The sequence below is a fragment of the Pelodiscus sinensis genome, chromosome 13, assembly GCF_052426305.1.
Source record: "Pelodiscus sinensis isolate ZL-2025 chromosome 13, ASM5242630v1, whole genome shotgun sequence".
NCBI classification, from domain to species: domain Eukaryota; kingdom Metazoa; phylum Chordata; order Testudines; family Trionychidae; genus Pelodiscus; species Pelodiscus sinensis.
The window spans coordinates 46,222,003-46,246,459 of record NC_143064.1 but is presented as its reverse complement, the minus strand read 5'-3'; the positions used below and the strand labels follow the sequence as shown (position 1 = coordinate 46,246,459).

The following is a 24,457-nucleotide window of genomic DNA, read 5'->3' as shown; positions in this document are numbered from 1 at the left end:
AAATGCTGGCTGTTCCCTCTGGGGGGTGCTATTTCGGAAATGCTGGCTGTTCCCTCTGAGGGGGCGCTGTTGCCTGAAATGCTGGCTGTTCCCTCTGGGGGGTGCTGTTTCTGAAATGCTGGCTGTTCCCTCTGGGGGGTGCTGTTTCTGAAATGCTGGATGTTCCCTCCGAGTGGCCCGTGCTGCATGGGGAGTGCGGGGCCCAAACGACCTCCTGCTCCCACGTGGCGGCCTGGCTGAGCGGCGCAGAAGTCAGCCACGCACCACGGCAGGAGGGGAAGGTGGGCGGAGCGGTGATGTGCGGTGTGACAGCGGCTCCAGGCCCCACCCCCTGGCCATGAATGTCACCACCCTGCCCCCCTTTGCCTCCCGCCGTGGCGCTCAGCTGACTTCTGCGCTGCTCAGCCGGGCCACCGCATGGGAGCAAGTGGCACAAGCGACCGTTTGGGCTCCGCGCTCTCCATGCAGCACGGGGAGCTTGCAGCCCAAAAGGCCATTTGGACTCTGCGGTCCCCCGAGTGAGAGGCAAGAGGCGGAGGAGAGCTGGAGGAGGGGAGAGGCAGTCAGAGGAGGAGAGAGAGAGAGAGGGAGGGAGACAGAGACGGAACGAGAGACCGGAGGCTCAGGAGAGAAGACCGACGTGGAGGAGAGACCTGAAAATCCCGTCTTATGACGGGTTAATTGGCTAGTTACAAATAAGAACATAAGAACTGCCAGACTGGGTCAGACCAATGGTCCATCCAGCCCAGTGTCCTGTCTGCCGACAGTGGCCAATACCAGATGCCCCAGAGAGAGGGAACACAACAGGTAATCCTCACATGATCCCTCCCCTGTCATTCACCACCAGAGAAACAGAGGCCAGGGACACCTTTCCTACCCATCCTGGCTAATAGCCATTGATGGACCTAACCTCCATGAATCTATCTAGCTCTTTTTTGAACTCTGTTAAAGTTCTAGCCTTCACTACATCCTGTGGCAAGGAGTTCCACAGGTTGACTGTGCGCTGAGTGAAGAAAAATTTCCTTTTGTTTTTTTAAACCTGTTGCCCGTTAATTTCATTTGGTGGCCCCTAGTGCTTATATTATGGGAACAAGTCAATAAAAACTTATTCACTTTTTCCACACCAGTCATGGTTTTATAGACCTCTATCATATTCCCCCCTTAGTCTCCTTTTTTCTATCTGTTGCTCTATAAATCTATAGTTGTTTGTTTAAACTTGTGGCCACTGCCTGCCTCACCACAACTGGATTCCACTGAGGACTCACCTTTTTGTAGCACTTCCCTTTGCTGTGAAGCTGAAAATCCAGGGGGATACCCTGCCTCACCAGCTGCCTAAAGAGCTGAAGAAGGGGATGATGTGTTATCACAAAGGGACCCTCAAGGCCGGCAACCCACTTACTGGGTGCGGGGGGGGGGAGGTAGTCTGGTGTAATGGTTAGGGCACTATACTGCGAGGAAAGAGACCTGGAGTCTGTTCCTAGCTCTCCTGTGTGTAGCCTATTGTAGTTTTTATTGGCACTTCAAGAGCCACTGGGTAATCACGTGGAAAGAGTGATTAGGGAACCTACCAATGAGGCCCTGTTTAAGGGAAGTCAACATTTTGGCCTAGCTATCTCGAGGGTATTGGCAAAACAAGGCACCATTGTTCACCTCTTGTGGTCTGCGGGCAGGGATCTGACAAAGCAGGGCTGGTAGGAACGGAAGAGAGACCAACTTTCCAAAGGGACACTACAGGATTAGAACCCAGGAGCCTTTAATTGGTTCCCAAAGCCCTTTGTCCAGAGCCCCACCTGTGGTGAAGACCACTTCTCTGGTGACCAGTCTCTGCTCAATGATGGTGAACTGGGGCAGCTCCAGCATCTCCATCCCCGTGACGGCTGAGTTGTTTCCTTGCCAGAAGAAGACAATGTCGTCCACTGTGTAGCCATCTGTGGGTGGGGAAGCACAGTACAGCCAGGCTTAACAAGACCTGGCAACCAGCACCTCCGTGTCCACAAAGACTTTTCCCAGGGGACCCAGATGGAGTCCATTTATCAGTGCCTAGCCCACCCCCCCGATGCATCTTTGATCCTTAGCCCAACTTGCACAACAGCTGCCTGAAGACAGGAATACATGGCCAATGCTCCTCATGAAGACTAAAAAGTGGCAGGTGATGGTGGGAGCTGACCCCCAAACCTATCACATGATCCTTGGTTTCCTTAGAAACATCAGAACCCTCTGTCCCAGGCAACATGCACAGCTTTTCCGCGATGAACTATTGCTGTGGGCCAGCCCGAGGAGCTCACACAAAGCTGCTTTGGTGTGGCCCACAAAGTGGTGCCTGTCGGTTTGCAAAATACGAGCGCAACAAAGCGGCGGATTACGAACAGCAGCAAGAATGGGGAAAACCCCACAACATTGGGGCGTTTTCCTTCCAGACGCTCGACCCCCCGTTCACGTAGGTCACAATGCTCGCCTGGGTCAGTTGGGCAGTGTCTCTTTGATAGCCGAATGCAGCCGTTTAGGACAGCTTTAGCGGCAGAGAGGGCTGGAGGGCTCTGGAAAATAGTAATGAACTACCAATTCCTTAATAGAATCTAGAATCCTAGGACACTAGAACTGGCAGGGACCTCCAGAGGTCATCGAGTCCAGTCCCCTGCCCTCACGGCAGCACCGAGCATCGTCTAGATCATCACACACTCAAAAGCATTGAGCAGAAGTCTGTGCTAATGGGTCTACGCTAATATTGCTCTTCCTCTTGCTTCTAGTGTGGCTGCAGAACGTTTTTATGGCGCTGTCTTTTTGTTTTGTGCCTTGACTCTGCTCACTCTGTCCCTACACGCTTGTGTTGTTTTTTATATTCATCCATCATAATATGATCTAGTTTCCACTTTTTCATAGAATCACAGAACTGGAAGGGACCTCGAGAGGTCCGCACGGCAGGACCAAGCACCATCTAGACCATCCCTGACAGGTGTCTGTCCAACCTGACCAAATATCTCCAGAGATGGAGATTATACAACTTCCCTAGGCAATTTATTCCAGTGTTTAACTACCCTGACATTAGGTTGGACACTTTCCTAATGTCCAACCTAAACCTCCCTTGCTGCAGTTTAAGCCCATTGCTTCTTGTCCTATCCTCAGAGGCCAAGGAGAACAATTTTTCTCCCTCCTCCTTTTCACATCCTTTTATATACTTGAAAACTGCTCCCATGTCCTTTCTCAGTCTTCTCTTCTCTAAACTAAACAAGCCCAATTCTTTCAGTCTTTCCTCACAGCTCTTGTTTTCTAGACCTTTCATTGTTTTTGTTGCTCTTCTCTGGACTTTCTCCAATTTCTCCACATCTTTCTTGAAATGTGGTGCCCAGAACTGGACACAATATTCCAACTGATGCCTAATCAGTGCAGAGTAGAGCTAAAAATGACTTCTCGTGTCTTGCTTGCAACACTCCTGTTAATGCTTCCCAGAATCATGTTTGCTCTTTTTGCAACAGCATCACACTGTTGACTCATGTTTAACTTATGGTCCACTATGACCCCTAAATCCCTACTCCTTCCTAGACAGTCACTTCCCATTCTGTATGTGTGAAACTGATTGTTCCTTCCAACGCGGAGTACTTTGCATTTGTCCTTATTAACCTTCATCCTATTTACCTCAGACCATTTCCCCAGTTTGTGCAGATTGTTTTGAATTATGACCCTCTCCTCCTTGCACTTGCAACCCTCCCAGCTTGGTATCATCTGCAAACTTAATAAGCATCCCCTCCATGCTATCATCTAAATCGTTGATGAAGATATTGAACAGAACTGGTCCCAAAACAGCCCCCTATGGAACCCCACTTGTTATGCCCTTCCAGCAGGATTGTGAACCATTCATAACTGCTACATTCAGTTAATAACTTCATTTCGGTATAACTGGATTGAATGCAAGCCTGGTCCATCATGACCTAAAGCAAATTCCTTCTGGGTTTGGTCCTCTACTATGCACTTGTGGGAATCCCATGGATGACCACAAGATAACCAATGCTTTGCTGGACAGGGCGGGCAGAGGAGCCCAGTCCCGACAGCTGCCAAACGACTCTTGCCAGTAGCGGGAATGAGGCCAACAAGGGACGCGTGCAGCTAAGTGTCTCATTGGCATGGTGACCACACCCCCCTTCCCTGGCCTGTTTTCACCTTGCTCCTTTGAGATCAAGCGTGCAAGAGGTTTAGTATTTCTCATTGCAGAAGATGCTGCCAGATGCTTTCATCTTACTTGTATCTAAAAAACCAGCAAGCAAATGGTCTGGTAGCACTTTATAGAGGAACAAAACATGTCGATGGTGTCATGAGCTTTCGTGGGTACAACCCAATTCGTCACATGACTTTGCTACCCCCTGAAGCTCCTTACTTGTATCTGTGACTAGTCCCTGTTCACTGCAGCGTATCATAGAATCATAGAATACTAGGACTGGAAGGGACCTCGAGAGTCATCGAGTCCAGTCCCCTGCCCCCATGGCAGGACCAAATACTGTCTAGACCATCCCTGATAGACATTTATCTGACCTACTCTTAAATATCTCCAGAGATGGGGATTCCACAACCTCCCTGGGCAATTTATTCCAGTGTTTGACTACTCTGACAGTTAGGAATTTTTTCCTGATGTCCAACCTAAACCTCCCTTGCAGTTTAAGCCCATTGCTTCTTGTTCTATCCTCAGAGGCCAAGATGAACAAGTTTTCTCCCTCCTTCTTATGACACCCTTTTAGATACCTGAAAATGGCTCTCATGTCCCCCCTCAATCTTCTCTTTTCCAAACTAAACAACCTCAGTTTTTTCAGCCTTCCTCATAGCTCATGTTCTCTAGACCTTTCATCATTCTTGTTGCTCTTCTCTGGACCCTCTCCAATTTCTCGACATTTTTCATGAAATGCGGTGCCCAGAACTGGACACAATACTCGAACTGAGGCCTAACCAGCGCAGAGTAGAGCGGAAGAATGACTTCTCCTGTCTTGCTTACAACACACCTGTTAATGCAGCCCAGAATCATGTTTGCTTTTTTTGCCACAGCATCACACTGCGGACTCATATTCAGCTTGTATCGGCTCTGCATAGCATGCGAGCATTGGCAGTTTGCTAGCTCATGTGGAAGGGACTGGAAATTCTTACTGGGAAGGGGTTCACAACCACAACATATAGCCACCCTCACTCCTGGCACCAACTACCTGCAGTGTCCACAGACAGGCCAAGAATTAAAAGGACCAGGGAGAAGGTGCATGGCCCCTCCAGAACAGAGCTGAGGCAAAACTCGCACTGTCTCTGTGCCTGACTTGCAGAGACGCAGAGAGTCACTCAGCCTTAGACATCATCGCATTTCTTCAAGGCTGCTTTGAGACCCATCCCCAGACATTAGACCAGATTCACGCCTGCATAAAACAGCCTAGCACCACTGACTTCCGTAGAGCGACCCCACGTTCCACCGGATGAGGATCTGGCCTTTGAATGCTCACTGGTAGCCTGGTGCCTCTGTGCATTGGGTGGGGGTCTCCTGCTGAGCCCATTCTTCCCTCTTTTGGGAGGAGAAGATTTACACCACACTTGAGAGGTAGCTGATGCCCCTGCTGCCACTAAACGGCCATTGACTGAAGTGACAGACAGGTCATAAGGCCGCACAGAGCCATCGTGTTTAAGGCCAAAAGGCACCAACAGATCTGGTCTGAGCTCTTATGTATCACAGCCCATGAAATCCTGCCCGTCGACCCCTGTTTTCAGTCCAATACTTTGCGTGTGTTTTCCCAAAACTTCTCTCCCAGAAAAGCAGCCAGTCTCGATATGAAGGCATCAAGAAATGGAGAATCCACCATTCCCCTTGGGAGTTTCTTCCAGTGGTGAATCACCCTAACTTAAAAAAAGAACGGGGTTTAATCTCGAAATTGAATTTGTCTGACTTCAGCTACCAGCCGTTGGCTCTTGTTCTGCCTTTCTCCATTAGGTTAAGGAGGCCAAGTGGTTTCTCCTCATCAGGATACTTATACACCATAATCAAGTCAGCTCTTAATCTTCTATTTGATAAGCTAAACAGATCAAGCTCTTTATGTCTCTTTCTGCAAGGAATTTTCTCCAGCTCTTGAAGCATTTCTGAGACTTTTTTTCTGCATCCTCTGGGCTTTAATGGTAGGCACCAGACCCAGGAGCAGCATTCTAATACCAGCCCCAGCAATGCCACGTACAGGTAAACATCCTCTTCCCTCCCCGACTTGCTATCCCTGTGCTCAGACTTCCAAAAAGCACATTAGCCCTTTTTGCCATAGAATTGCACAGGGAGAGGCTAGCGTTCAGTGGCTTTCCTGCTAGGACTCTTCAGTCCTTTTCAAGTCACTGCTTTCCAGGGTACAGTCCCCCGGTCTCCAGGACTGGCTTATCTTTCTCATTTCTAGATGCATACCTAAGCATTGGCTGGACTGATACACATGCTGTTTGTGTGGGCCCAGAAGAGCCAGCGACCCGTATTGCTTTGTACGACTGCCTTCTCCTCATCGCTATTTACCATCGGACACTCTTTGTCGGCCACTGATCTCAAATCACTGCTGGTCAAATTTCTCCCATGATCACGGATGAAAACGACAAACGGTGTTGGGCCTTGCACCAAGCCCTGAGGAGCTGTACTAGAAATCCCCTTGTACAGGGACGATTAGCCACTAACGACTCCTTTTTGAGATCTGTCAGCTAGCCAGGTTTTATCATGTTAACGTGGGCTCTGTTGATACCGCATAGTGCTGCTGCTTTGTAGTCGGAATGTCATGTGGCACTAAGTCAAAACGCCTCACAAGCGTCTGTTACCTCTACCAACCAGACTTGTCATCTGCCAAAGAATGAAAGCAGGTCGGTTTGCCTATTTTCCATGAAACCATGTTGACTGCATTAGTTATGTTCCTCTTCTCTGGACTGAATCCAGATCAGCTTTCCCTTTCCTTTGCCCAGGAATGAGGAATTATCATCCCACTCCCCTTTTTGAGGGTTGGCACACTAGTCAGGAGGGGCACATGCAGACATAGCTACATTTCAGGGGGCAGGCTCTCAGCTCACATGGTTACAAAACGTAGCCTCGTCTCTTGGTGACAAACTCTACTGTGGCTCTCATATGTCCCTCGTAGAATCCCAGGGCTGGAAGAGACCTCAGGAGGTCATTGAGTCCAGCCCCTTGGCCAAAGCAGGACCAATCCCAACTAAATCAACCCAGTCAGGGCTTTGTCAAGCTGAAACTTAAAAACCTCTAGGGATGGAGATTCCACCCCCTCCCTATGGAACCCATCCCAGTGCTTCCCCACCCTCCCTCACGTCTCTCGGGGAAGGAAAGGCGGTGATGTACACAGCCCCACCCCCTGGCCATGTACGTCACCACCCCAATCCCCTCCCTAGGGAAATAGTTTTTCCTAATATCCAACCTAGACCTCCCCCACTGTAACTTGAGACCATTGCTCCTCGTTCTGCCATCCTCTGTGGAATCCCTCTTCAGGAAGTTGAAGGCTGCTCTCAAATCTCCCCTCACTCTTCTCTTCTGCAGACTAAACAAACCCAAATCCCTCAGCCTCTCCTCATAGGTCATAGAATCCTAGACCTGGAAGAGACCTCAGAAAGTCATCGAGTCCAGCCCCCTGCCAAAGCAGGTCCAACCCCAACTATATCAACCCAGCAGTCATGTCTCCGAGAACTGGGTAACTTGTTGGATTCACACAACTTGGGTCCCACATTTGACCTGTCTTACAACTCCCCAAAGCGGATGTGCTGGAGGAGAACATCTTCTGGATTCTCTCTGCCCACTGCTGTTAAAAATCCATAACCCTGCCGTTGTGGAAGGGGTGTTTCGGTGGGTGTTTTAAACATTGTTTAGGTAGAACTGGCGGAGGGGGGGAAACAACAAATGTTACTATTCCCATGGCATAACGGGCAAGCTGGGCACACAATAGAGAAAGGAAATAAAATGTAACCATGCTAGTCTCAGATGCGCCAAAAAAGACAAAAGCATTAAGGAAATAAACCTTCCTCCGCATGGGTCTTTTGCACACTGCAAGGAACCGTAGCTCAGCCGCGAACACATTGGCTCGAATGTGTCTCGCTATAAACACAACCACAAGAAGGGGAGCCGTGGGCAAATCTGCCATCCGTTTTCTTGGTTCTGCTGTAAACTGCACTCAACATACTAAGAGACACCAGCGATGACATGTCGTTATTGCCTCCATCAGGACTCATTTACATTCCCTTATGCACCGGGCTAAGGGCTGCGACGTGCAGTTTGCCCCTCGCCAAATTGAATTGAGTTCCGTGGCTGGAACTCGGGCTGAGCGGCACAGGGGGCGTGACGACAGCAACAGGGGCACTGTAGAGTGTGGACACAGAGTGTGTCTAGACTACAGGGTTTTTTTTTTTTAAAAAAAGGGGCCTTTTTTCGAAAAAATTTCCCCTGAGTCTAGACTTCGAAAGTAGATCGAAAGAATGCGGCAGTTTTTTCGATCGCGGAAAACTCCGTTTTACGAGGAAGAATGCCTTTTTTCAAACGTGCTCCTTCGAAAAAAGGTGCTTGGTAATGCAAACTGTGCTTTTTTGAAGGAGAGCGTCTAGACTCGCTTTCGAAAAAACAGCTCGCTTTTTCGAAAGTGCTGGTTGTAGTCTAGATGCTCTTTTTCCAAAGAGGCTTTTTTGAAAATATCTTTCGAAAAAGCCTCTTTCGAAAGAGGCTTGAAGTCTAGACGTAGCCAGAGGGGACATCCCTTCCGAAACAGGCAAAGCTCCAGCTGCACCGTCTTCACCACGGACAGCTGGGGCTTTGTACCATCCCTGTAGGGAACTCTGCTGCCTTTTCATCCCGCCACTTCTGCACCTGTTCTGTGGGCCGGGAAACGCTGCTGGTGCAAAGGGCAGCACCTACACCCCTCGCCACAGTAAGATTTGCCATCTCCCCTTGACGTGGGTGCCCCGGTGCCCTTTTTCTGGTCTCTCCCCAGCTGGGGTTCACTTGAGTGTCTCCCATTCTTCACAAGGGAGACCCAGAGGGCGGGCCAGACTCCTCCATACACCCCTACCCAGCCACACCAGCAACGAACGGCTGTGCGAGGCTTAGCACTCGGTCCGGGGCAGCATGCACAAGTGGGGAGCGGGAGAAGAATGGCTGATCCCCCCCTCTCCCGCTTTCCCTCCTCTTCTGACACGTGCAATCCTATGGCGAGGCGAGAGGGGGGAAGCACGAGGCATACGCACAGCTCTCGATTTCTAGCGTGCAGTTCTGCTGGTCCAGAGGGTATCTCCTCAGATCCATCATGCAAGCGGCGGTGGTGGTGATTCTGGAAAGGAGAAAGAAATTGTTAAAGGAAGACAGGAAAGTCAGGCAGCATGAGGGGCTGCTGTTTCTATGGTAACCCGGGAGGGAGGTCTGCGAGGAGGGGAACTGAATGAAGCTCCCCCTCACTGCATGGCGCACATCTTCGTGACTCACGTCAGCCTGGCTGCATCTTTATTAAGGGGGGGGGGCTGTGTTCCCTCTTTATGGAGAAAGGGAGACAAAGACACTGAGAGCAGCAGGGCTAGCGAAGGGAGGGAGGAAGAGAGACATTTCTGTTTGTGAGGGAGAGAGAGAGAGCAAGGACACCCAGGCCCCTACAAGAGAAAATGTGTGTTGATTAAATTGCTCTGCACTGGGGCACAAGGAAGAATAATTTACCTGATTAGCTCTCTCTTCAGCCCGCCAGCCTCTCCCAGTCACCATGACATTTTCCATTCCACACCCGCACACACTTTTCCCTCACTGAATCTGACTCGCCCAATCCCCCCTTCTTCGAACCGCTCTTTCTAACGCATCGGCTGTCTCCTTGGCTAGCGATGCCCCTGATGTTAACGCACTGGGCACGGCACAAGCGAGCTGCACTGCAATAGATGTGTGTGTGTGTGTGTGTGTGTGTGTGTGTGTGTGTGTGTGTGTGTGTTCACACGCCTGTGATGGGGGGAGCGCACGGATGGGGTTGTGCATGTTTGTATGCAATGTGGGGGGTGACGGGAGAGAGCTGAGCCTTCTGTTGGTGGGGCGTGGGACTGCGTGTATCATACGCGTGAAGGGGGGAAGAACGCCGGGGGGAGGCGTTCACTCCGCTGCGCTCTCTGCATGTGGCTGTTCTGCACTTTGGCTGGCAGGGGGGCAGCAGAAGTGGGGAGAGAGCAAATCAGTGTCAAGTTAACCAGCCTGGCAACGCAGCCCTGTCTTCAGAGTGCCCTGCCCCTCAGACATGCCAGAATGGCTTCCTTTCACCTGATTGCCCACTCTCCTTTGAATGCAATCTCCTTTCTGTGCAGTGTGTGGGTGCGTGTGTGTAGCTGGAGGTGGGGGGGGGGAGGGCGGAGAAGATGTGGTCCCCCTACACCCCTGTCAATTCACCATCTGGAAGGCATTAATCAAGCAACACATATTTGGGGAAGCAGGCATGCCCAGTGAACTGTTAACAGGGACGCTTTGTTATCTTCTGAGCCCTGTGGCCTGGGAGGTGGGGAGCGGGAGAGACTGAAAGAAAAGATGATAAAGAATGAGGAGACGGCGGGTCAAAGAGAATGAGACTCAGATCAAGCAAAAGAATTAACGAGGAAGGAAGAGAGAGAAAGGTGGGGGGAAGAAGGGGGGCAGAGCTGAAAGGGGGGAGGGCGGAGAAAGGAGCTAGCACTCCACTGAGCCAGAGCAGTCTCTCCACTGCTCTGAGCAGCTGTCTCTTTAAGAAATCTTGCGTGCTAAATTTATCTCTCTGCTGTCTGTGAAGACTGTTTGTAGGAGATGAAGCCTTGAGGAGAGCCTTTGCCACTGCCTGCCATGCTAAAAATAGATCTGGAGAGACAGGGAGAATTTATATATATCCTCCCGGGGTCTAGCTACAACATGGCCACTGCCCTTTGTCAGAGGGAAGGGCCGAGGTGGGAAGGGAAAATTAACCCGTTCGGCTGAATGCCGGGCATGGCAGAGGGGGGAGAAGGAGCTGCCTAACGGCGACCACAAATGTCTCTGTCTTTCGGGTACTGCTTCGGCAGCAGTCAGGCCATGCACCTCCAACAGGAGAGCTGGAAAGGCAATGCCCGTCCTGCCCCGTCTTCGCCGTTGCGCTGAGCTCAGGAGGCAGCGCAGGGGGGCTGAGACGAGGTTTCTGTGGGGCATACACCGCCACTCAAGACAGGCCGCGGGGAGCCCACGCCACGGCTAATGCGGGCGCGTGGCAGATGGAGGTGTCCCAAATGTGTGCGACTCATCTCCTATGCCACACATGGCATCGGCCGTACCTATTATGCCACGCCTGAGACAAAGAGCGGGTTTTCCCTAATGTGCAAGATGCAAAAATGGAGTCAATACCCATTTCCCACCCTCTTTGCGGGACCGTGTGGGCGAAAATCTTCCCAGAGTGTCTGTCCTACCCAGCGTCGCGGGAACAAGGACAATTAGGGGAGAGTTGCTCTGATTTTCAAATGACCCTCACGCCTCCCGGCAGGACTCTGGCATCACCTGCAGAGCTGGCTTCAGATCCCGAACACAACACAGCACGCGGCGGTTGCAAGACGCCAAAGGCCTGTCCCATTCCAGGTGTCAACCTGGCTTTCAGCGGCTTGACTTCAATTTACAGCAGGAGAACAAAGAGCAGGATGAGACTCCAGGCATTTTGGAGTACACCCCACAGCCCGTTAGAAATGGTCATTCTTAGGCAATAGGACTACGTCTAGGCTGCAAGCCTCTTGCGAAAGAGGCTTTTTCGAAAGATAGTTTCAAAAAAGCCTCTTTTAAAAAAGCGCGTCTAGACGACAACCAGTACTTTCGAAACAGCAAACCGCTTTTTCGAAAGAGAGCACCTAGGCAGTCTGGATGCTCAGCTTACATTACGTAGCGCCTTTTTTTGAAAGAGCGCGTTTGAAAAAAGGCATTCTTCCTCATAAAATGAGGCTTTCTGCGTTCTTTCGATTTACTTCTGAAAGAACAGGGCAGCAGTCTAGGTGCAGGGGAAGTTTTTTTCGAAAAAGGCCACTTTTTTCAAAAAACCCCTGTAGTCTAGACACACCCTAAATGTGAGTGAGATGATGTCGTCCCCAGAAAATCACATCAGCTGTCCCCTTCCCTTCCAAATTACACTACAGCCCAGTGCCTGGCCAGCAGCGCGTGCTCGGAGTGCCTGGTCACATGCCCCTCTTCTGTTGCATGGTGTGATGTTATCGGAGGGACGGCATGTGGGCAGGCGGATGGATGAACCTGCTCCAGATGCTGGTGGTAATCCTGCTGCTGTCTGAACATGTGCTGGGAACCCTTCTGTCTGTACCACCTGGATGCCAAGAACCCTGCCTGAATCTTCTGGATGAAAGCGAGCTATGGCGCAGGGAGAAAGGAGAGCGTCTACACCAGCTGATATGGCTGGGACGAGACTGGCCGCCTGCCCTCCGCCGCCCAAAGCCAGTGCAGACGTCTAGTCGAATGTGTGTTGGACGCGTGTTCATGCTGGTAGGACCTGATCCCGTCCCCATTTCAATCAGCAGACCAGGACTTTGCAGCTTAGAAAAGAGGAGACTAAAGGGAGAGATGATGGGGTCTATAGAATCATGACAGGTGTGGGAAAAGTGACTAAGGAAAAGTGATTTACTCGTGACATAAGATCTAGGAGTCACCAAATGAAATCAATAGGCGGCAGGTGCCAAACAAATAAAGGCAGTTTTTCTTCATGCGGCGCGTGGTCAACCTGTGGAACTCCTTGCCAGAGGAGGCTGTGAAGACCGGGACTTAAACAGGGTTCTAAGAAGAACTAGATCGATTCATGGAGGTTAGGTCCCTCGATGGCTATTAGCCAGGCTGGGTAGGGATGGTGTCACTGGCCTCTGTTTGTCAGACGTTGGGAATGGATGACAAGGGAGGGATCATTGGATGATTCCCTATTCCGTTCACTCGTTCTGGGGCATCTGGCGTTGGCTGCTGTCGGCAGACAGGACACTGGGTTAGATGGATCTTTGGTCTGACCTAGTCTGGCCGTTCTGATGTTCTAACAGGAGCCTCTCTTTGGTAGCCCGTGGTCTCTGCCTCCGTGGCTGCAGATGTAACCTATTTGGCTCAACTCGCCATTGGGCCTGTTCTGAACTGGAGGCTGAGACGGCTCATTTGGCAGTGACCAAAAGCCAAGCCATCGATGGGCTACATGGCACGAGCTGGTAGGACTCAGTCTAGCTGGTGCCTACATCCCAGATATCAGAGCTGTGAAGATGGTCTAGAGGGGCAGTGGGGCACATCAGTGAAGGATTTGCTCTGTCACCAGCCAAACCGTTCCGGCTCTGCAAATTAGTGGAGCCCCGCAAATCCGTGGATATCCGCTTTGTAGCCACGGATGTGGATGTGGGTATCCACTGATCATTTCCGCAGATGCGAATACAAATTGCGTATCTGCGCAGAGCTCTGCATGTTAGTCCGTAGGGCGGCCAGTCCAGCATCTATCGCGTGCACTAGGGAGACTATTCGAAGGGTATGTCCACTGGGCACCTGCCACCGATCCACATGGGAGGCGACACAGAGTTTTTAATTATATAAGAAGTGTCTGCTGGGTGGAGATCAAAAAAGAGGGGAGAAAGGAGAGAGGCAGGAGAGAGGAGAGTGAGCAGAATGAAAGGGGCGGACAGGGGAGAGGCGAGCAAGCGCAGATGGGAAAGCCCAGGAGAAATCAGGAGCCGGCAGGGAGATGCAGAGGGGCGGTGAGGGAAGGAGATGGACGAGGGACGGCAGGAGAAGAGCAAGAGGGTAGAAGGCGGAAAGCAGAGGAGAGGAATGTCGCCCTGTGAGACGGGAGGGGAAGAGACAGAGACCAGACCATGCCACGGCACAGCTACAGACAGCGCGCACTGCCTCCAGGAGAAACGGGGAAGGAGAAGGGGAGAGACTGCGCGGGGGGAGGATGGAGGGAACAGAAGGGAAGGAGGCACCTCTTGCTTTGAGGTTGGAACGGGCACTGGAATGCTGCCGGATTGTCTCTCTTATTGATTTGGTTTTTAATTCCAAAGGTGCGTGGCGTGTCCCGCTCGGACGGGAACTCCTGGAGACAGTGCCTATCAAGGGGAGGGAGTCACCAACAGCCTGGTTCCACAGACTCCCACTGCCCCACACGTTGGCTAGCCCCCTGCTGATGAGGCACAATCACCCCTACGACCCTCACCCCACCCCCTTTACTTGAAACCACAGCCCCCTCCCCTGCCCCCCCAACAGGATTCTGCCCTCCTGCATGACTCATCTCTGCTCAGCCCTGTCCCACCCAGCTGCTATTTCTCTGCAGTGCTGATGATCAAGACACTTGACACCGTGGGAAATGGAAGCAACTCTGGAGGAATCTAGAGTTCCTGGGACAACTCTGGAGGAATCTAGAGTTCCTGGGACAACTCTGGAGGAATGTAAAGCTCCTGGGACAATTCTGGAGGAATCTAGCCCAGGAGAACTGGAAGCACTTTGGATAAAAATCTATCCCAGTCATGGTGGGGGGAGCCCCAAGCCTCAGGGGCCGGATCCAGGCAAGGCAGGGGCCACAGGTTCCCCACCCCTGCTCCAAGGGATGGAAACAGAGCCGACACTAGGTCATAGACCCCATACTGCCAGCAGCTAATGGGGATTCACCCTCTGCACAAGTGGTAGAGTCACATGCCTTTGCGGTTGCCACTGAGCTGTTGTGAAATGCCAGGTTGTGACAGCAGCCACGTTCCGAGCTGGCTCCCGATTTGTTACAACGTGAACGGATCCCACGCCGGGCCGGGCGTACCCCAGAACATCATCTTCCCATTGCCAGCTCAGGGCAGCAGCTGGGGACTGTTCTCAAAGCCTGAGCTTCCAGGCACCCGCATCTCCCACTGAACTCAGGGAAACTTGTCGGTCTATTCCTGGCAGCGGTGAGGGAAGCATGCGCTACGAGATGTGCTGTCTGCCGAGGTCTGGGCACAAGTGCGAGAAGCCAAATGGAACAGGGAGGGTTTTCCTGTCACTGACGTACACAGCGAACCATCAGGCTGTGTGTGTGTGTGCAGGGGGCACGAAAAGCCGACGCAGCCTCCTAATCCTTCTACTTCCGCTTAGCACCACAAGAGGAGAGGGACCGGAGGGTGTTCTACTGCATCACCTTGCTCCTAGCATTGCCAGGACTCCTGAATCTTAACACGACTCCTGCTAGCCGGCCCCGCCCCCCCAAATCTGTCTTCTGCCCCTGCCTGAGGGTGTCAGCTCAGGCAGACACAATACCAGCCATTTTGTTTCCTTCTCCCATCCTCCTCATTGCTGTTTGTTTATTAATGGCTTCTCCTGTCTTATGTGGAGTGATTACATAAGATCGCCGACACGGAGGGAAAGAGCTCAAAGCTGCTATTTAAACCTGCCCTATTCAAGTCTCTGCCTGTGCTAAGCCACACTCTGAAGCCCGTACATCAGTTCTGACCCCCTGAGGCACCTGGTCCTGAGAACGACCTGGGCTGGACTGGCTTTGGCCTTCGCGTTTCCCTTCATCCTGCCTTTCCCCGGTTGTCTGTCTCGCTTGCTATCCCAGAGCCTCATGCCCCTCCCGGGATGATAGCCGCTCCCTCTCTTAGACGTCACCAGGCAATTCGTTCCAGCCCTTTCCTGGCCTCTCACCATCCATTTGCCCTCAGGCCCTTCGTCAAAGGGGCCATGGGACGAACATTCATCAGCTGGCCGGGTGAAGCAGCAAAGCTTCATCAAAACTTCAGTTTCCTTCCAAAGTGGGAGCAGACTCTTAATGCGGCGTGTGCGTGCGAGTGATTCTTTGTCTGGAAATGGGAGGCAGGGAAGGGATCACGTGGGGCTTACCTGTCATGTTCCCTCCCTCTGGGGCATCTGGCATTGGCCACTGTGGGCAGACAGGACACGGGGCGAGACGGACCTTTGGTCTGACCCAATCTGGCCGTTCTTATGTAAGTGCCCCCCTCTGATGCCCTGTCAAGCAGACGGAGGTCCCTCTCCTCCAAAGTTTTTCTTCATCGTGGCAAAACCAGACACCACGACCTCTGCCAGATGGATTGAACCTGCAACCTTAGGGGTTAATGCCATGTGCCTCTACAGATTGAGCTAAAAGCCAACTGGCCCTCAGCTAAGGCTGTACATGCTGGGATGGGGAACCTAAGGCCTTGCCCGAGGCTCTGTGCTCCCCCTCCCAACAATGGGGAGCCCACACTGGTGCTTTTGCCCCCTCGCTGCTCCACTGTGGGGCGGGAGCACACAAAAATTACTAGCCTGTCCCCGCCCCCAGGCTCTGGGGTGTGAGGGGAATGTGGGGAGAGTCCTTTTCCTTCTCAATCGGGGGCCACGCCAGTGAGGGGTTGGGTTTGGGTTTTTGCTTCTCACTTGTGTGCGGCCCCCAGCTGATTTTTCTGTGGGTCGGTGGCCTCCGACCCAAAAGAGTTTCCCCGCCACTCAACAGACTTCACTCTCCCTTGTCTGGTGTCCGCGCCTCCGGGCTCCATTCAGGGAATCCTTCCTCCGTAGCACGAGAGAGGGGCACACTGGACACAATTGCCAGCTCCCATCCATGAGTGGAGCTGGAGCCAGCTCTTGGTTTGCTGATTTATTTCAGTGCATGAAGTTAGAGTTTGCACTAGCAGCTACTAAAACGCACAGTCAATGCCAAGAAAAAATACCACGTCCTGTGGCCTTTGATAGCCACTTCCTGGATTTCAATTCTCCCAAGGGGAGGGAAAAAAAGGCAAAATCCATCAAGGGAAAGACTCCAGAAGGGAAGGAAAGTTAGCAGGGGCCGCCTCAGAACTCAAACAGCGCAGGATCAGTGAGTCGTAAGGAGGCGAACCGCCCCCCGCCCCGCCGTGAGGTCCCCTCAGAGGGCGTGTCTATGCTGCAGGCAGACGTGCGCACTTCAGCCAGGAGTACCGGCGTCGATGGGGGTGCCCTTTGAGTTTGATGGTGCGGGTCTATTCTACACCCACTAAATTGAACTCTGGAAGATCGACCGTGGCAGCATCAATCTCCCGTGGATTGTAGACGTGCCCTAGCACAGGGGTGGGCAAAAGGGCCTCTGCGGGCTGGGTCCAGCTCACCAACCGGGTTGATCTGGACCACGGACACCCTGCCACTTCCCTCCACCCCCGCAGGCCAATCAGGGCCTCAGGGCGGGGGAAGCGCATGAAGTGTCCTCCGCCCCGCCCCTGCCCTGCCCGGAGCGTGCGGCACTTAGAAGTGCCGTGAGCGCCTGGCAGGGCGGGAGGAGACTTTGTGAACTCCACTTCTCCAAGCCCTGATTGGCCTGGGGGCAGAAGGGGAGCGCGCAAAGTCTCCTCCCACCGCCAGGCACACGGGCGCCTGGGGGAACCTCTTGGGAGGGCAAAGACTTCACGCGCTCCCCCAGCACCAGACCAATCACGGTCTGTGGGTGGGGAAGCAGGGAAGTATCCTGGCCCCGCCCCTTCCGCCTGAGGCCACGCCCCTCCTGGTGAGGTCCTGGGCCACTTCAAAAATGTCTGAAGTGGCCCCTGGTAAAAAATTCTTGCCCACCCCTGCCCTAGCGAATGGAATGGAATGGACGGAGGCAAAATTGCTAAATGCTCAAACCTTGCTCCTACCAAGGTCCCTCAGAAAACTGTGCTGGCAAAGGCGGCTCTGTGCCTGGCAGCGAACCCAGCGTCGGACGGCCCTGGGTGGTTTACAAATCCCTGGCTGCTCTTTCCTTACTGCGGTGCTGCAGCCAGTTAACACAAGCGGCTAGCCATGGCTGGAGCGCAGAGCCCCGAAGAGCTGGCCAAAAAGCTGAAGGAGCATGGCTCCTACCCAGCCTCTCTCTCCCGTTACCTTTAGGGATGTGAATGGCTAACCGGGTGATGCTCACCAGTTCCAGTTAACCGGTGGGGGCTGCTCCAGCCTGACATGGGGCGCCCGACGCTCCAGCCTGGAGAGGTCTGCTGAGGGTGGAGGGCACTCCAGCCTGGACAAAGCAGCCCCCGTGTGTGGCGGGCCCAGCCTGGCCAGAGCTGCGCACCACAAGTGAGGGGCTCTCCAGCCCAACCCCCCGCCCGCCCTCGTGTAAGCAGTTCACCGATTAAATGGGATTTGACGTGTCTCAGAATTGAGGGAGATTGAAGGGGCCGGGAAATAGAACAGCAAGGGAGTGGCATAGGTCAGGATAGAGGTGAGTTGACAAAATTGTGGGGGGAGGGCAATATTTAAACCCTTGGGGTGCCGCAGAGCTAGACTGACAGACTGGTGCAGTGACTGGGATGGGAACAGCAGAGGAGCAAATGCAGGGCCAACGGAGCCTTGCCAGAGAGACTGCATCTGGGAGGAGTAGCTTACGTAGGACTGGCCCGCACAAGGCCCGGCACGGAGATGCAGTGGCTTGATTCAATTTCTATCGTGTTTCTTTTATCTCTCACTCTTTTACTGGCGCAACCGACATTTATCCAATGGCTCTGAACCCTGAGGGTCAAGGACCTTTTCCACCGCAGCTCATACAGGGAGAAGATCGGCCCTAGGCTAATCCTTCCAGCCAAGTTATTTGTGCTTTGCCCTTTTCCATGGAACCAGGGGCATTCCAGATGTCACTGCAGTCTCCCTTCTCACGTTATGGCCTCCCAGATGCCCCGCCCAGAGTCTGGGGCTGCCCTTCCTACATATTTGCACATATTCCTCGAGACTGAATCAGGTCTGGTTATTTTCTGCTCCCCTGTATGACTCCTCCGGGGTTCGTGGCTTCCCAGGATATCTCCCCCTTCACTGCTGTTTGCAACTCCTCCCAGTGTAGGATCATCTGGGCACTTCATTACACTGCTTTGTAAGTCGTCTCCTAGGAAACGGATGCAGGTGTTAAACGAGACCAGTCCCAGCGCCAATCACATGACATGGCACACCCACAGAGCACCTTTGCTGACTCGATACATTGCCCTTTTGGGTCCCATTTCATTCTGGTCTTCCAACTAGCTCTCAGTCCAAGCCGATACAAATTAGTTGTGGTGTGAGATGTTGTATATCGCACGGTTGCCCGAGATGAAGCTATATGACATCTGCATTCTCTTCCTCCACCTATCCGCTAATTCTATCAAAACCAAGCATGGCTGCTTCTCCACAACAGAGGGACTGTCACAATAGAGCAAAGGGGAAGAGGCCTCATTTGCCCATGGAAACAACTTATGTGGATCCCCATTGACATTAACAGCACAGTTTCCAGTGACTTCAGTGGACCTTAAACAGACCCTGGGGGCTCTATCCTGCAAGGTGTTGAGCTTCTGGACCTGAAGTGTGGGCTTAAATCCCTTCGTTTATAGCATTCTTAATTCCCAATTCTGTTTTTTGAGGTACTTGTATCTCAGTTGTGTCCCAGCCCCGGCGGTGAGAGTCGGCCACGAAAACAGGCCCCTGTATTTCTGACACCACAGTCTGTTGCAAATAAAATGAGGGAGAGGCCACAGCAGGAGGGAGTAACTCCACCGTAAGATCAATGGGAAGGCGAGAATGGGACTGGAAAGAAGGAGACATGCGAATAAACAAACACAATTATGGGCACCTAGCAAAAAGGGCCAGGAAGAAGACTATGAAAACCACAAGATAGAAATCAAAATCTCCTTGGTTAGCACTGTGTATTGAATTTCTCCACTCTGGAAGCTCTGTATGGAAGACTGGCTCTTCAGAGAAACCCCCGGATGTTACAGAACCCAACAGATCAAAATACACCAAAAGGACCTGAAGTTCAGAAGAGCCCTCAGATTTTGCTCCCATGTTTTTGCAGATGCAAATAACCGAGGGTGCAGTTTTGTGGATGTTAATAACTAGGAGCATATTTTACAGCACTTCATGGTTTAGCTACCCAATTGCACCTGCCAGTCAGGTGTCTCCATGCTACTGAATATGCTAGAAATGATTTGAGGACTGCAAAATTGCACCTCGCAGTTATTGGTGTCAGCAGTAATGCAGGTGCAAATCAAAGGCCCCTAAGAAAATGTTGCCTCAAACCTCCATGCAGGTGATGGCTGGACTTCTTAAAGTGTCCCTCGGAATACCGCGGTTTCATCACATTACAAGGTGCCTCTCTGTGGCCTGGGAGGAACAGTGGGAACGCCCACCGAATGCAATAGGAATTGTGTAACCCACATACCTTCTAGGTGTGGTGCACTAGCCCATCGAGTGGCACTGAGATGACGTATAGAGATAATAATGAATCTCTTCCACACCCATAGCTACAAGCCAGCTGGCTTTTCGCTCATACCGTAGAGGCCGATGCGTTAAGCTCCAGTGGTCCCAGGTTTGATTCTGCCTCTCGGCATTCCCCTTACAGAACCTCTCATGAGTTTTGTGGTGGGTTGCATTGTGATCTGTCCAATCACGGGAGACGTCTCCAGGCCACCCAAAGGCCAGTGTTTCATTTAAACACAGACCTTCACAGGAGCCTCTCGTTAACAGAGGCAAAAGCCTCACCCATCGTTGTCCTCCTTAGCCCGGACACCAGGACCGTTGCCTCCCCCTGGAGGTGGCCTGCCCAGGGCGGATCTGACTCTTTTCAGCTGTAGGAAGTAGGAAGGAATTGTTCCCTACTAGTGTATGGGGTGGAAACTCCTCCAAACCATGCAGCATCACGGAGGCTGGTGCTGTGTATGGGAAAGACCAATACAGTCTGTTCCAAATGGAGATGTCTCCTTCCCGTTTTCTGGCATGGCAAGTAAGCCCAAGGTGGCTCTCTCCTTTACTTGCGATGGTTGGAGGCAGGTCTAAGAGCCTTGTGAAAACTTGGGCAAAAGACGCCCCGGAGAAGAACAACTCTGAGGCAACAAGTGGAGAAGCAGGGAAATTGTGTCCCAGATTTCAGCTATGGCATCTCAGAATGCACTTTTGGCCTGGGCTGTAGGTGTTAACTCCCATTTCCTCACCCCCATCTCCACTCAGTGGGTCTATCTGTTGTGCTTCTCCTAACACATGCGCGGACACACACAGTTAGCCCTGGTTTACACTAGGGAATTATTTTGAAATAACTCCACTTAGGTTGAATTTATAAGCAGGTCATCTACATGACCAAGCCCATAATTTCGGGAAATAACGGCCCGCTTTTCCCGAAATCTGTACTCCCGCTTTTTTCAGGGAAGAATGCTAATTTTGAAATGGTTATTTCAAAATAGCCGAAGTATGGATGCTCCGGTGCAGCTATTTCGAAATAACGACTCCCCAGAGTCATTCGCACTAATTACTCCCCAGAGCTTCCTGGGGCTATAAGTCTGAGGAAGCACGTCTGCATTCACGGAGCCTGCCTTGGACTCATGTCGAGGCTTCCCTGTAGTGTGGAGATGCTATTTCGATTTTGTAAAATTGGGAGTTATTAAGTTGAATGTAGTTATTTCAAAATAATGTCCACAGCCTTACAGAAATCCTCAACAGTTGCTCTGTTCATGCACAAAGTACATTTTCAGAAACTCATAATCAGCTAAATGAAAACTAATTCTCTTTGGACACCCAAAGCCATTTCTCCTCCGTGCACAATTTCCCTGCTAACTATCAAACTTTCTATACTCAATCATCCTGGCACCAGTGCCAGCCAGAAAAAAAAAGCAGCAAGAAATTATTTATTTTATACTGGGAAAAGTATAAATTTATGCAGTCTCATATTAAGAAACAGCTAATCTGATTTGTCTCAAACTTTCAATTAAAATTCACCCTTGGGCTGAGAGCAGACCTGGAAAATTTCATCTCCAGTCGTCCAACCTGTAACATGTTATCATCATTAAAACACTGAGCGGTTATATTGTGCCTTTTGTCGGTAGAGTTCAAACCACTATACGGAGGAGATGTGTATCATATGTCCATTTGACAGATGGGGAAATCGAGGCACTGAGAGGAGAAGTGACTTGCACCAAGGTTGCCAACGGCAGAGCTGGGAGTAGGAACCTGGTCTCCTGAGTCCCAGACCAGTGCTCTGTCACCTAGGCCACACTGGGATCTTTTGAAAGCGGTATTTCAAATGGGAACATTATGCAACTTGAACTCCAGCAACCTGAAACAGTATGCGACCTCAATTATTTCTCTACCCCTAATACCGGTCTAGCACAGTATAGGGATCACTTTACCCATTACTGAAATGCAACCGCCTCTGGGGTGGAATGTGATATTAGCTCACTTAAAAGTCTTTAGAACAACTCTTTCTTGGCCACATTGTGCTTCCTTCAAAGACGGATTTTGAGAGCTGCTCTGTGTGTGGCCAGATATTTATGCAAGGGGATGGCAAGGCTGTTCACGACCGTACAACTAACGAAAACTCCTCCCGCGCTTACCTCAACCCATACAGCACCGTTCCATCTGGGTGCAGCCGGATCATACGGTTCTTCACTGTCACCCCATGCAGGAAGGACTTCTTGTCATTCAGGAAGTAGGTGTCAGGAAGCCACAACTGGTCAGCCACTCGGTTGTCCAGAGTCAGGTTCAGAGGAAGGTCACTGTACGCGAGGCGTTTGTCCCGCCAGCTCTGCTGGAAATACATGGTGATGGTGTAGTCCTGGGAGAGAAAACACACAACCGTCAGCCTCTCCTGTGGGAAACACCCTGGACCCTCCTCTCACTCCGGCGGCCACCGAGACATCGGACATGTCTCCAAAGCTTTTGCACCCACGGGACTTCATGATGCATGTTGGGAACGGTGCCTGCTTTTGGAAGACTGAAGCTACATGGAGCGAGATTTCTAAGGGGAGGAACGGGCTGGCCTTGTCACTGATTCAAGCTCTCTCCTTTGCGTATTGTATTATTGCAGTTCATCCACCGCTCTCCTGCTCTTTAACACCAGAGTCAGAGCATGGCTACGTCGGGCTGAAATTGGAGACACAACAGAACATGTACAAAGTCTGGCAAAACATTTCTGATGGGCAGAGCTGGTCAGTAAAGTGCCATGGGAAGAAAGCCTATGGTGGGGGTTCTCAACCTTTTTCTTTCTGAGGTCCCCCCCCGCATGTTATAAAAACTCCCTGCCCCACCTGCATCTCAACAATTGTTTTCCTGCATAGAAAAGCCAAGGCCTGCATCAGGGAGTAGCTAACAGAGCAATGCCCCCAGCCCCCACACCAGAGGGCCCCCCACACCCGAAGCTACATTTCTTAGGCTTTAGCATCATCCCCATGAAGTGGAATTTGGCTTTCTGCCCTGGCCTCAGCATGTCTAAGGCTGGCCTTAGTTGTCAGCCCCCCTGAAACCTGCTAGTGGCCCCCAGACTCCTGGTTGGGAATCACTGATCTATGGTAGAAAGGAGATCAGAAAAGTTGGCAGTTTCTCAAACACATGATTAAAAGCAACTGCATACCCTTCCAGTGTGAAGGAAAGATCAGAAGAATACTGAGAGGCCGATATGGCTCCCTCAGGAGCTCTTTAACCACCTGAAAATCCAAGGAATCCTACAAAAAGTAGAAACATGGAAGAATTGGTATGGAGGAGAACGAAGCAGGTAGGGACAAAACCAGAAAGGCTAAGTTATACCAACGTGAGTTATACCTAGCAATGGATACAAAAGGCAATTAGAAGAGATTCTTTTGATGTATTAGGAGCAAGAGAAAGATGAAGGAAAGTGTAGGCCCTCTGCTTAGTGGGAAAGGAGACAGAATAATTGAAAACACCAAGAAGGCTGAAGTGTTTAATATCGGCTTTGATTCAGCCTTCATTGAAAAGGTCAATAGTGACCAGATAATCAACATAACTGATAGTAACAGCAAGGGGGGAGGAAGGCAAGCCAAAACAGAACAGGTTTAAGCATATTTGCATAAGTTAGATGCATTCAAATCGGCAGGGCCTGATGAAAGTCACCCTACGGTACTGAAGGGACTCGCTGAAACAATCTCGGAACCATCAGCGAACTCATGGAGGGTTGGTGAGGTTCCACATGACTGGAGAAGGGCAAACATAGACCCATCTTTAAAAGGGAAACCAGGGAATTATAGACCAGTCTACCTAACTTCAATACTTGGAAAGATATTGGGACAAATACTTAAACAGTCAATCTATAGAGGACAAGAGAGCTATAAGAAATAGCTAGCATGGATTTGTCAAGAACAAATAATGCCAATCCAACCTAATTTCCTTCTTTAACAGGGCCACTGGCCTAGTGAATAGGAGAAAAGCAGTAGATGTGATGTAACTTGATATTAGTAAGGCTTTTCACACAGTCCCGCATGACAGTTTTATCAGCAAACTAGGCAAATATGGTCCAGATGAAATGATTACATGGTAGTGCACTTCTTGTTGAAACACCATGATCCATTAGTAGTCAATGGTTCGCTGTCAGACCAGGAGTATCGAATGGGGCCGTTTCTGGGGCTGGCATTCTTTAATATTTTCATTAATTAATGACTTGGACAGTGGAGTGGAGAGTGTGCTCGTAAAGTTTGCAGATGACATTAAGCTGGGAAAGTTGCAAGCACTTTGGAGGACAGGATTAGAATCCAACACTATCTTGATACATTAGACACCACCAAGATGAAAGTCAATACAGACAAGGGC

The 24,457-nt window shown here is 51.2% G+C and overlaps 1 protein-coding gene across 3 annotated transcripts in view; it reads right to left on the bottom strand.

The window, feature by feature from the left end:
* GABRQ (gamma-aminobutyric acid type A receptor subunit theta) overlaps positions 1-24,457 on the bottom strand; it is a 98,697-nt gene that overhangs the window by 6,101 nt on the left and 68,139 nt on the right. For all 3 annotated transcript variants that reach the window (XM_006136299.5, XM_006136297.5, XM_075896690.2), the window contains 3 exons: positions 22,252-22,472; positions 9,214-9,296; positions 1,791-1,928 (listed from right to left, as the gene is read on the bottom strand). In XM_006136299.5, the coding sequence (XP_006136361.1) occupies positions 1,791-1,928; positions 9,214-9,296; positions 22,252-22,472 (442 nt within the window). The remainder of the gene's footprint in view (positions 1-1,790; positions 1,929-9,213; positions 9,297-22,251; positions 22,473-24,457) is intronic.